Source organism: Gobius niger (genome assembly GCF_951799975.1).
Source record: "Gobius niger genome assembly, chromosome: 6".
NCBI lineage: Eukaryota > Metazoa > Chordata > Actinopteri > Gobiiformes > Gobiidae > Gobius > Gobius niger.
Window position 1 is genome coordinate 38,977,837 of NC_136857.1, and position 12,123 is coordinate 38,989,959.

The 12,123-nt window shown below is 41.7% G+C and overlaps 1 protein-coding gene across 1 annotated transcript; it reads left to right on the forward strand.

The window, feature by feature from the left end:
- Nucleotides 1–277: 277 nt before the first annotated feature.
- Nucleotides 278–7,653, forward strand: LOC306964348 (uncharacterized protein; the record flags this gene model as incomplete). The annotated part of the gene is made up of 5 exons (XM_079558340.1): nucleotides 278–350; nucleotides 2,957–3,061; nucleotides 5,246–5,416; nucleotides 7,164–7,271; nucleotides 7,478–7,653. 5 exons carry the CDS (start codon nucleotides 278–280, stop codon nucleotides 7,651–7,653), a joined length of 633 nt encoding a protein of 210 aa, XP_079414466.1.
- Between the last annotated feature and the right edge of the window lie 4,470 nt (nucleotides 7,654–12,123).

The window sequence follows — 12,123 nt, forward strand, 5'->3', positions numbered from 1 at the left end:
ATTTATTTGTTCACGCCTGCAGTGCCTCACATTCACTGGCACGAGGAAATGAAGTTTTGGAAAGTACTGGCGTGACAGAACTGGACAAACCACTCGCCACAGCAGGAATGAGGGTTTATAAAGTAACGCAGTCATCGCAGTGATCAGACCGTGATCAGACCGTGATCAGTCACTGATCAGACCGTGATCAGACCGTGATCAAACCGTGATCAGACCGTGATCAGACCGTCATCAGACCGTGATCAGACCGTGATCAGACCGTGATCAGACGGGCGTCATGAAGCTCTCAGCGACCCAGCCTCTGGGACCTCTGGTGGTTCTGGTGGTTCTGCTCCTCTGCGTCGGCCCAGGTGAGAGATTAAACCAGATTAAGGCTGTAGGAGACCGGGAGAAAACATTCAAAATGCAGAGATAGTACTTTTACTGTAGGTTACTGAAATAAAAAAAATATTGCAAGTTTATGTTTTCCATAGTGGTGGAGTTTGTAATTAATGAGTCAAATTCCTTCCCTTTTTTTATGATCAACTTTTTTATTGGTGTGATGTCATTATTGCATTTAGGTTTTGTTCAGTACAGACGTAGCACACTTTTCTCTCTCATCATATCGGATTATCAAATGAAAACATACACAAACAGATACACTGGAAACAATTCATTAAGAAATAACAGAATAAAAATGAAAATAACAAATAGAAGATGAATAAAAAATAAAAATAAAAATTGTAAAATAAAAATATTATTTCCAAAGGTTAGATAATATATTGTACATAAGACTGGAAATGTAGTTCTAACGAGTGATGATCAGTTTGGATTTAAAAAGAGACGCTGACGTCATAAAAACAATACTTTTTATAACCATTGTTTGAGAACAGGTTCACAAACTGGGGATATTTCTCGGTGCAGACGTGCAACACAAAACATATAACACAGAATTTACATAAAGCTATAAATCTTTATACTATAAGGCTATGGGGCATGCATAAAGAATATTAAAATAACAGAATAACTGACAGAGATTGTAGTAAAATATCACAGCTTGAGCTCTTCTGTTTCTGTGCTTCACTGATGCCACGAAGGCCTTTGATCGGGTTCATCATCATCAGTTATTTATGAAATTAATCAGAAGAGGAGTGGAACAAGTATTTGCTCTGTATCTCTGTGTTTCTGTGTCATTCTGTGTCATGCATGTAAAGTGTGACAGTCTGAGCCTTTTCCTGTTTGTAAAGGTGTTCGACGAGGAGGAATCGTCTCTCCTGTTCTTTCTAATGTGTAGTGGCTCATTTCAACAGCCACAGTGAGCCAGATGTGAAAGGTTTCTTACACTGAAGACCAGGGAGACGTAATCCAGTGAAGTCCATTTATTAGACAAAAAATAAATATGAACATTACATTCTCTCTGTAGCAACAGGTAGAAAATCTGTTTGCTCCCACACCTGAACTCAGCTCAACACTGATGACATCAGAGGTGTCTAAGTAATGGGAGGGACTTAGATTGAGGGCTTTTTTACCTCTTTTAACGCTTTTACCTTTTAGCATTAGTCTTTTAACTGTAGTTTTTAAGCTTAGCTTTTAGACTTTTTAACCTTTGCCACTTTTTAACCAACAAACTATTTAATATTATTAACTTTAACTTGAAACGCTTTTTAGCATTTCAACTGCATTGGCTCTCACATAATGTTTATTTTGATGAAGTTACAGTTGAATGGCGGTAAAACAGGAAGTTGTCAACCATCTCATGTTTGTGGATGATCTGGTGATAATCAGCCCTTACACTGCAGGGATGGAACAAGTGTTAAAAATGTGAATATGGCGCAGAACATGACGTAAAGCACTAAGAGCAATGTAATGATTGTAAGAAGCAGGATAAACAGATGATCGAGTTATTAAAGGTAATATTGTAAAGGCAAACATGCTGCTGTCTGTGCTCTCCTAATGTTCAGAGCCTTTTGTTCCCCACTGTACCCCGCCCCCTTGTGGTGGAACTACAGGAAGTGCACCATCCATAGACTAGTATGTGGCCTAATTGTCTCATTTTGACGTTTTCTGTTAATCCTATGTGGACCATAGTCAGTGTCTGTACTGAATAAAGAATGAATTCCAGCATTGTTTATTTCGGGGTTGAATGTTGTTTATTGTAGACACTTCTTTGTATTTTCCTCCATTTTACATGTTGTTGATGCAGATGTGAGGCCTGTGTGATCATGTCAAAGACAAAAGCAGGAGGATTTATTTTGCAGGATGATCTTTTGGTAGTGCTTTTATATTAAGGTGAGCTCATTAAGTATAAATAAGGTATTAATAAGCATTAATAATATGCTTGTAAAGTATTGACTTATTACTTATACTGCTTTTATCTGTTAACATACTAATAGGCCGTTAATAATCCGCTTATTCATACTCAACCCTTAACCTAGCCCTGACCTTAGCCGTGACCCTAACCCTAAAATGGGCCTGTATAGTGTGGAGTCTTATGGAGCGACTAAAGTTAAAGTGGAGTCCCTTTGTCTGCACATTCGCCATGTGTATACAGTATTCCTCCCGTCCCGCTGCTGTGTCCCACAAAGGAAATGACCATATTTGGATTACAGCAGTGATGGGATTCATGGCTCTTTTCTGGGAGCCGAGTCTTAGGATCCGATCATTTCAAAGAGCCGTTGAAAAGACTCTTTTTCATATATAATGTTAATAACTCCAGTCTCTGAATATCTGAGACGCCATCGATGAAAGGCACTTTTTTAATCAGGCTGATAATTACACCAAACATGTCAGTATTCTTGAATAGATACGTTTTGGATTGATTTCAAACGAAAGACGATAAAACTCAGTTGTTAAAGACAAAACTAGAAACAAATCTATGAGTTAAACCCTGCAGTAAAAGTCTACGTTTTCACCTGCGCCTTGAATCTGGAGTGCTGAGTGTAACCTGAGTGTAACCTGGTGCTTGTGGTCGTTGCAGCGGCGGCTCTTCAGTGCTGGAGCTGCTCAGATCCATCCTGTTCCAAACAGACGTGGGTGAACTGCTCCTCAGCACAGACGATGTGCGTCTCCAGCTCCGTCTCAGGTAACAGCTCCAGATTCTCACTGCAACTAACGCAATCATGTATTTGCTTTGGAATATTGTCCTGCATGTGTATTTGCAAAGACAGGAATGTGATGAAGAGGAGCCAGGGCTCATTTACACAACACATATTAGATTAGCTTTGAGTTTGGACAAACTGTTTTAGTCAAATCACTCTTTTACACAGGTTTTCATGTAAATGTTCACGATTAAATGTAAAGTTGTAGTGACCTGTTTAATGATGCTGTGCTCCCTGTTTGTTCTTCACATGAACAACGCACTGACCTGTTCCTTTGGCAGAGGATTTAAACATGCCACTGAAATGTTTTCAAGTCCTTTTTACTTTAAGTTTTTTGGAGTCGATCAAAATATCTGCAGATTTTAGTCAGTTCTAGTCTCATTAACCGCTTTTACTTTAGTGTTAGTCTCATGTCTTTTCTGCAAAAACAGTGTTCATTTCGTCGACAAAAAGTCAAAGTAATATTTTTGTGACTAAAACTAAACTAAACGTTTTTAATGAGAATAGAACTGTGACTAAAATTTGAAAAAAACGGGAAAAAAAGGAAAAGAAGAGACTAAAATCATCCAAGCAAAGTTTGAAAGAGCCTCAGATCATGTAGATCAGGAGGAGGCGATCACTCTGTGGAGGGCCGGTTTTCTTCATCGTCAAAAGACCGAGGGCCGAACCCTCCAATTAAAGCCATTGACATAAAGCATCACTTTCTACATGTGCCAGTGTTGTACATTAGTGATGCGCGGGTCAGGGTTTTTTTCAACCCGCGGGTCCCGCATTTGGAGCAGGTTCTAACCCGACCCGGCCCGCCCCGCAACGTTGTTCTATTTTTACAGCCCGCCCCGCCCCGCACCCGCACCCGCAACCATTAAAAATTACGCGTTACAACTATGATCCGTATGAACAGCACCGGCGTGTCATCGCGCTCTCTCTCTCTCCCTCTGAAGAGCGCTGGGCAAGAGGGAGAGAGGAAGAGCAGAGGTCGGCCTAACGCGAAGTCACACACAGTCGCACATACGGTGGAAAATAGGAGACATGAGCTCCACAAAAGCGTTCTCTGGATCACAAGCTGCAAAACGCTGCTTGTTTTATGAAAATCCGACGTATATTTACGCTAAAAACCTGCTGTAAAGACGACGGAATAAGTTGTGAATGAATTTAATGAATGCGCGTACGGAGGCATAGAGTGCCCGCGACCGGCATTTTTTGACCCGCCCCAACCCGCCCCGCGATCGAAGGAGAATTTCACGACCCGACCCGAACCGCGGGCAGACCGCAGGGCCCGCGGTGGAACCCGCAACCCGCGCATCACTATTGTACATCATACACATTAGGAAAATGTCCATCTTAAATTAGATAAATGACTTAAAATTGCTTGAATTGCTTTTTTTTTTTTATGTTAAATGTGAGTAAATTTAAGATGAGATAAAAACGCTAATGACAATCGAACAAATAGAAATCCCACTGGAAATCAGACGGATTAACTTTAACTGTAAAAAACATTTCTTTTTCACTTGAAATTATGCAAAATAATCTGAATTAAGAAAAAAACTTGTGCTTGTTCCATTGGCCAGAATAGGTTTTATCTGCTCTAAGGCCAGACTCAATCCACTCAATCTTTAGATTTAATCTCTTAATTCATGTAGATTTAAGTCATTTCTTCCTTTAGATGATTATGATCCTTTAGATGCTCTGCTAAGACATTTTAAGGAATTGACAGTATTTTTCACATTTCTAGAGTACTTTAACAGGCATTTGAGCTCTGATTTGGGTCATAATATTTCTCAAAATCATCTCGAGGGCCAGAGTTTGATGATGGAGGGCCGGTTTTGGCCCCCGGGCCTGATGTTGCCTACCCCTGCTGTAGATCCTCTGCCAGAGGTAAAGCTCTGAGCTTTGTTCATGAGGAGAAGCTCCATGAAGCAGAGGAACTTCATTAGATATGATTATAATGAATATTGTAAATGTAAAGTCGACTAAATTTGTCTTCATTTTAGTCGACTAAAACTAGACTAAAAACTAAAAAATAATTGAACTTTTCGCAAATAGGCGACACTCTTGGACACTATTTCTCATTTACTTTTCTTTGTAAAAAGAGCATTTTCCGCTTTAAAACGATCCCAATGGCCTGTATTTGTGCGTATTGAGAAACTGACTGACCTGCTCCTTTTCAGTGTTTTTCAGCCCCGGGAACTCGACCGTCAGCATCTCTAAAGGCTGTGCATCGTCCGACCAGTGTCCTTCCACCGGAGTTCATTACTTCTCCACTAAAATTGACCCAAAACACGACCGCAAGAACAGCACCTGCTGCGACTCGGACGACTGTAACGCTGCCAACGTCTCCGGTGAGTCAGACTTTATTATTAGTCTGAGAGGAAATGTTTAACTGAACTCTAAGGTACGTCTTAAAAGTCTATGAATCATAAATGTCAGGCACATTTAACCAGGCTGAATACTTACTGGTAGAAGTCACAAAGAGTATGATACACGACCACCAGGGGGAGCCGCTCCCCTGATAATGAACTGTCACAGACGGCACCATAAACAAACAGCTGGCTCTTTTTTCCTGTAAAACTGACACTGGTGCAGAAGATTCGATGCCCAGAACAAGAAAAGAGAAAAGTGCTTTTGCATATTTTGTCAGTGCTTCAAAAGATCTTTATTAAAACTCAAGAGACGACGTCGCCATAGTGACACATTGGAACAAACCAATAGGAAACATTTTTACTCATCCTCAGTTTTACATCCTTTTTTTAATCTGAACATTTCCTGCTTTTTTGTCTCTAAATACTGAGTTTAAGTTTTGCATTTACTTATTTTTCTATTAGACAGTGACTTAACATTTGACATAGGTTTTACTTTTCTAAACACATATATTTACATCACCATTTGGTGTTGGCTGTATTACAGTAAAAGGACCCCAAATCTAAGACAATCCTGTGCGAGTAAGTCACTTTGCACATGAGCAAACACTTGATAAATCACCCCCTAACTGTAGAATGAACGGTGCAAAATAATGCTCAGACAAAACAGTCCTTTACATGTACATAAGTATATATTGAGTATCTTAGCCTACTGGTGCGCCCACCAGGTGATGCAGGTGAGGTGGGGCTGTAGTGTGTCGGCTCCATTTGGTGTTACTAATGGAGTGAGACCAGGTGGAATCCTCTCTCCTGTACTGTTTAGTCTGTATATGGATGAACTGTCACAGCTGTTAAATGTGTGCAGGACCGGCTGTATCGGGTCTACCTTTGTAAATCATCTCATGTACGCCGATGATGTTGTTTTTAGTCCAAGCAGTGCTGGGATGCAGGAACTTTTAAACGTGTGTTCCAAATATGGTGTGGACTATGACATCAAATATAATGCAAACAAGATTTTATTCCATAAAACCGGAGCTTGGAGCTAAAGGCTCGGCCTCCTACAATGATTTTGGAGACTCGAGGAATCACTAGTTGCCCTGAGTTTTGAGAGCGGAGAGCTCTGGTTGGCTGATATGGAATGACAGCGTCTTGGAGATAAAGCGGAGCTAAACCCTTTATAGATTTAATTTTAAATGTTATTCTAAACTCAACAGTAAGCCAGTGGAGAGACTTTAGCACAGGTGTCATGTGTTCTCTTCTCTTTGTCCGCGTTAACAATCTTGCAGCTGCATTTTGAACTAATTGAAAACTTTTCAGGGAACTTTTAGGACACGCTGCCAGCAGGCAGTGGCAGTAAAAGTGCTGGGAGTCTTATCTATTGCGTGTAGGTCGACTAAATTACCATTTATTCATGCCATTACAGGTAAAAAAAATAATTAAATAATGTTAACAACAAAATACAGGAAGAGAAAATGCTGCACTTAAGAGTTAAGTCACACAGTGCACCCTCTGCTGGGTCAAAGCTGCAATTGCTCCATCAGCCGCCTGCTGTAACCAGGCAACCCCTGCCATCATTCACAAAAACTGATTGAAATACATATGTGCATTTATTATGCTAATTCTAGACAGATGCACATTTTCTTTGAGGGAAATAACACTTTTGTGAATGATCCATTAATCCTGACTTACAGACATTTACTGAATATTTCTTTGTCTTTTGTATTTTCAGTACCATCGCCCCCTGCTGGCTCTCTCCAGTGCTACAGCTGTGATCCAAACACATCTGGATGTAAAGCGAATGTGAGCTGTGACTCTGGGGAAAGCTGCTTTCACTCACGTCAGTAACTCTTTTGTAAACACGTTAATATCAAAACAGGTTCTCTGTATTCTTTAAGAACTCCACACATGTAAACTTCTCCCTGTTTGACTAAAAGCCTGTAGTTTTCTGTCTATAAACCTTTTCCACTTGACTTCCACACGACCATATGAACAGGTCTGCACCGGACTGTGAGGCCTCAGTGTTTCTCCTTTGAACTGTTTCAGGTGTGGCCTCGGGGGGCGGCTCTCGGCCCATTCACGGCTGTGTGTCCCAGGACGTCTGCAACACAAACCGCTCTCTGCCCTTTTACTCCAACACTGCTCCAGTGTCCTGCTGCAACACGCCCCACTGCAACGTCCCAGGTCTGTCTCAGCCCGTGTTCAAGCCTGGTTTAGGGTAGAGAAATGCAACACAACAATGGAACAATCTGAATCCATGAATGCTTTGAAATGCTTTGATAATCTTTGCACTGGTGAAGCTGAAGCAGCAATGGCACGAAGGAAATATCACTGTGAGTTTGGAAGAAACACTGTCAAGTTGTTTGAACTTTGAAAGATGGTTGTTTTAGTGAGACGGGTTTGTTTACCTTCACTACTACTTTACTTTTGATCACTTCTTGGGATCTTCCTCAGTGTCACCGACCTGCAAAAGAACACTGGGTTACACTTGGCAACAGTTTCATGCATTACTTGGTCTAAAATATCATATTCCCCACTTGATAATAATGTGATGATGTTTTCCTTATAGGTGCCAACCAAACTACAGCGGCTCAGAGCACTACAGGTACAGGTTTCATTTTGACCTCACGACACGTTATACATTATGATGTAACCATATACGCTATGAACTTTTACTGTAAAGGTTAAGCTATTTATGTATTGTACCCAGATTAAATTGTTGAATGTTCCATTCTGAACAACTATTGAGTGAATGGCATTCACAGACTCCTACAAAGTTAATTGTAGAGTGTAATTAAACTTTTTATGGAGGTGCCATTTTACTCTTTAAAAATACGTGCACATGGTAAATCTGTTGTTGTTTTTTTCTTCCAAAATCCTCCCCGTGCTCAGTGAGGCTGGTGTCAGGGAGAAACAGGTGCTCTGGGAGAGTGGAGGTCTTCCACGGTGGACAGTGGGGGACAGTGTGTGACGACTTCTGGGACATAAACGACGCTACAGTGGTTTGTCGACAACTCGGATGTGGCGACGCTGTGGTTGTAGCAAATTATGCAACGTTTGGACAGGGCAGTGGATCAATCTGGATGGATAATGTCCACTGTTCAGGAAATGAAGCTTCTATATTTGAGTGCTCACATAATGGGTTTGGAGCCCATAACTGCGGACATTATGAAGATGCTGGAGTTTTCTGTGAAGGTAAGTTCTTGTATCCACTGATACTGTAAGTCAGACACAAGGCTGTATGTGTAACTACTGTTTATTATCTAGGTGCAAACCAAACTACTGAGGCTCCAGCTTCTCCAGGTAAATGTCTCATTTTGACCTCACTCAGACGGGTTTCATTCATAGTGCTTAAGTTATGTAACATAATGCATATGAATGAAAGCATTTTATATTTTATCCAAACTTGCAAAGCTCCAATAACATTAATGGATGTTCTCCTCTGAATAACTCCATGGTGAAACTGTTGAATGGCTTTCACAGACTCCTAAATGGTTAATCGTCATGAGAAAATGCTCTGTTTATATGTAGGCGCAAATATAATATTATTAGTGGTGGGAATCAATTAAAAAAATGTAATCGAGTTAATAGGTGGCGTTCACGATTTAGAATGTGATGATGTCATAATGTCAGATGGAGGGCAGGGCCAATGCAACTCTATGGGAGAAATGCAGTTTTTGTAAGAAATCTCCAAAACGAAAATTGACAAATGTTTTTCCTCTTCAGTATCTGATCGTGATTGGATTCACAAACCTGTGATATTATTTTTTTGTCTGAAAGTCCTTTCTATTTGACAACATCATGGTCATGTTTTCGCATATTGTCACCACTTTTTGACATTTTTAGAGATAATAATTGTACATAAGTTCATATGAGACAGAGGAGACGATGAACTTTGTGACAGTTTTTGTTTCATGTGGATTCCTCCAGTAATGACTGAGATATGAGCCAAAAGACAAAGACATAAAAATATGCATTTTGTCAGTTACCACAGTTACCATAGTTACCGTCAGTTGATTTCCACCTCAATGTTAAACTATAGCTCTTTAGGATGTTGTGATGTCACGTGAACGCCACCTATTACCAGTCTTTAATTAATTAATCTCGAATCTCGAACAAGATCGCGAATACAAGCGGCCGAAATGAGTTTCCTTCGCAGGGTGGCTGGGCGCACCCTCCGAGATCGGGTGAGGAGCTCAGTTACCCGGGAGGAGCTCGGAGTAGAGTCGCTGCTCCTTCACGTCGAACGGAGCAGCTGAGGTGGCTCGGGCATCTGTTTCGGATGCCTCCTGGTCGCCTCCCGTGGGAGGTGTTCCAGGCATGTCCTAGTGGGACAAGGCCTCGTGGAAGACCCAGGACACGGTGGTGGGACTATGTCTCCGAGCTGGCCTGGTGTGGCCTCGGGGTCAGAACAGCTGGAGGAGGTGTGGCCTCGGGGTCAGAACAGCTGGAGGAGGTGTGTGTGGATCGGGAGGTTTGGGCATCTCTGCTGAGACTGCTGCCCACGCGACCCGGCCCCGGATAAAGCGGAAGAAAATGGATGGATGGATGGATAATTAATCTCAATTAATCGCATTTTAATCCAAAAACAACAATATTTTGCACCTAACTTTTTCAATAATTAGATAGAAGCATGAGTTCAACAACTGTACAGTCCCCGCCCGGCTCGGAGCCTCGAAGGCGGGATAGCTCACCGTTGCCCTGGGGTCTGTGAGCTGTCCCTATAGTAAAAAGCACTGACAGCCTCTGATTATCTCTCTGCCCAAAACAACTTTATCATGTCTGTGTTTTCAACGTGAGAACATCAGCCATGTCAAAAAACAAGTCCGTAGCCGAGCTGCTAACCGCTCGCCCGGAGCTAACTAGCTCCTCAGCAGCGCATAGATCCGGTGAAAACAAGTATTATGCAATAATAACGTAAATAAAGCTGTAACTATATAAAGCAGCCTTTGAGACGATCACACGGGCTTGATGCATTGTGGTTTATTGAGGACTTTTCATCAACAATGAGCTGTAGGCGATTGTAACAAGCTAACGGGGCTAACCTGCAATAACCATTGTCCACTGGCACTAATAATGGTCCATTATTCGAACATATGGCCTGGATATGTGCTTAAATACTAGGGAGATCCTTGCGTCCTTGAGCTGCCCTGTCCCTTTCGGTCACACGCTTGGAGCGAGGAACCTCCAAAAGCAGTGGACCAGCTGATCTCAGAGCCTTAGCAGGGGCGTGACATAAAAGAAGCTCAGACAAATACAGAGGAGCAGTGCCATGGAGACATTTGAAAACAATACGTAGAAGCTTGAACCGTATCCTGTAATACACAGGAAGCCAATGTAGAGCAGCTAACACCGGCTTGATACGGCTTGTCACTTTTTGGTCCCTGTGAGGAGAAGGGCCGCTGCGTTTTGTACCCCATGGATACTGGTGCAACACTTGTGAACCTCTTTACATGGTGAATCTGACTGTTTCTAAAATTTTCTTTCCAAATCCTCACCGTGCTCAGTGAGGCTGGTGTCAGGGAACAACAGCTGCTCTGGCAGAGTGGAGGTCTTCCACGCTGGTTATTGGGGGACAGTGTGTCATCACTCCTGGGACATAAACGACGCTACAGTGGTTTGTCGACAAGCCGGATGTGGCGACGCTGTGGCAGTAACACGTAATGCACTGTTTGGACAGGGCAGTGGAATTATCTGGATGAATAATGTCCGCTGTTCAGGAAGTGAATCGTCTCTATTTGAGTGCTCACATAGTGGGCTTGTAGGCCATTACTGTAGACATTATCAAGATGCTGGAGTTCTCTGTGAAGGTATGTTCTTGTATTCACTTTATCTCTCACATTAATAAAGTCAGACTCAAAGGTGTAATTATCGTTTTTCATCTAGGTTCTAACCAAACTACAGAGGATCCACCTACTCCTGGTAAATGTTTCCTTTTGACCTCACAAAGACTGTTTCTCATAACATGTGGTAAATTATGAAGTAACCATAAGTATGAGCAAACGTTTATTTTACCCCAGCTTGCTAATCGCCAATTAAAATGAACTAATGTTGCATTCTGTATAGCTACACAGACTGGTGAGAGGCATTCAGACTTCCAAAGAGTTAATTGTAGCATGTAAATTACTCTTTGTATGTCGTAGGTTGGAGCAATATTTACTGTGGTGAAACTTTAAATCATTGACTTGATTAAGTCGATTGAGATGAGGACATTTCAGGTCTATTTATGGAAACTTCTTTGCATTTTGGTTGGAAAGTGTGACACGAAGCACAAGTTCGAGAGGTCTTACTTTAACTTTTTTTTTTTTTCCACTGAAGATCTCTAGTGTCACTCCATTAGCAAGTCTTTGTTATTATCCGATTAACTGAAGAGTGTCAAGCACGATTATCAAAAGACAAACTTCTTCAGGTTCATGGTTGTACGATGGGGTCCCCGTCTCTCGACCTTGTCGTCTCTCACACGCATTACTCCTAGTGACTGGTTTGTCGATTTGGTCTCCCACATTGATTTGCGAATTAATGTTCAAGCCAGTTGAACTTCATGACAGGACTCAGTGCATACTCTTGTCGAGCAGGTCGCACATACGGAACACAGAGTTGGCGCAAACTAAGGTAATATGTGACCCATCATTGAAATCAGGGACACAACTCGGTTTTGGGGCAATTTGAGTTGGACAGAGATTATGAAAGTG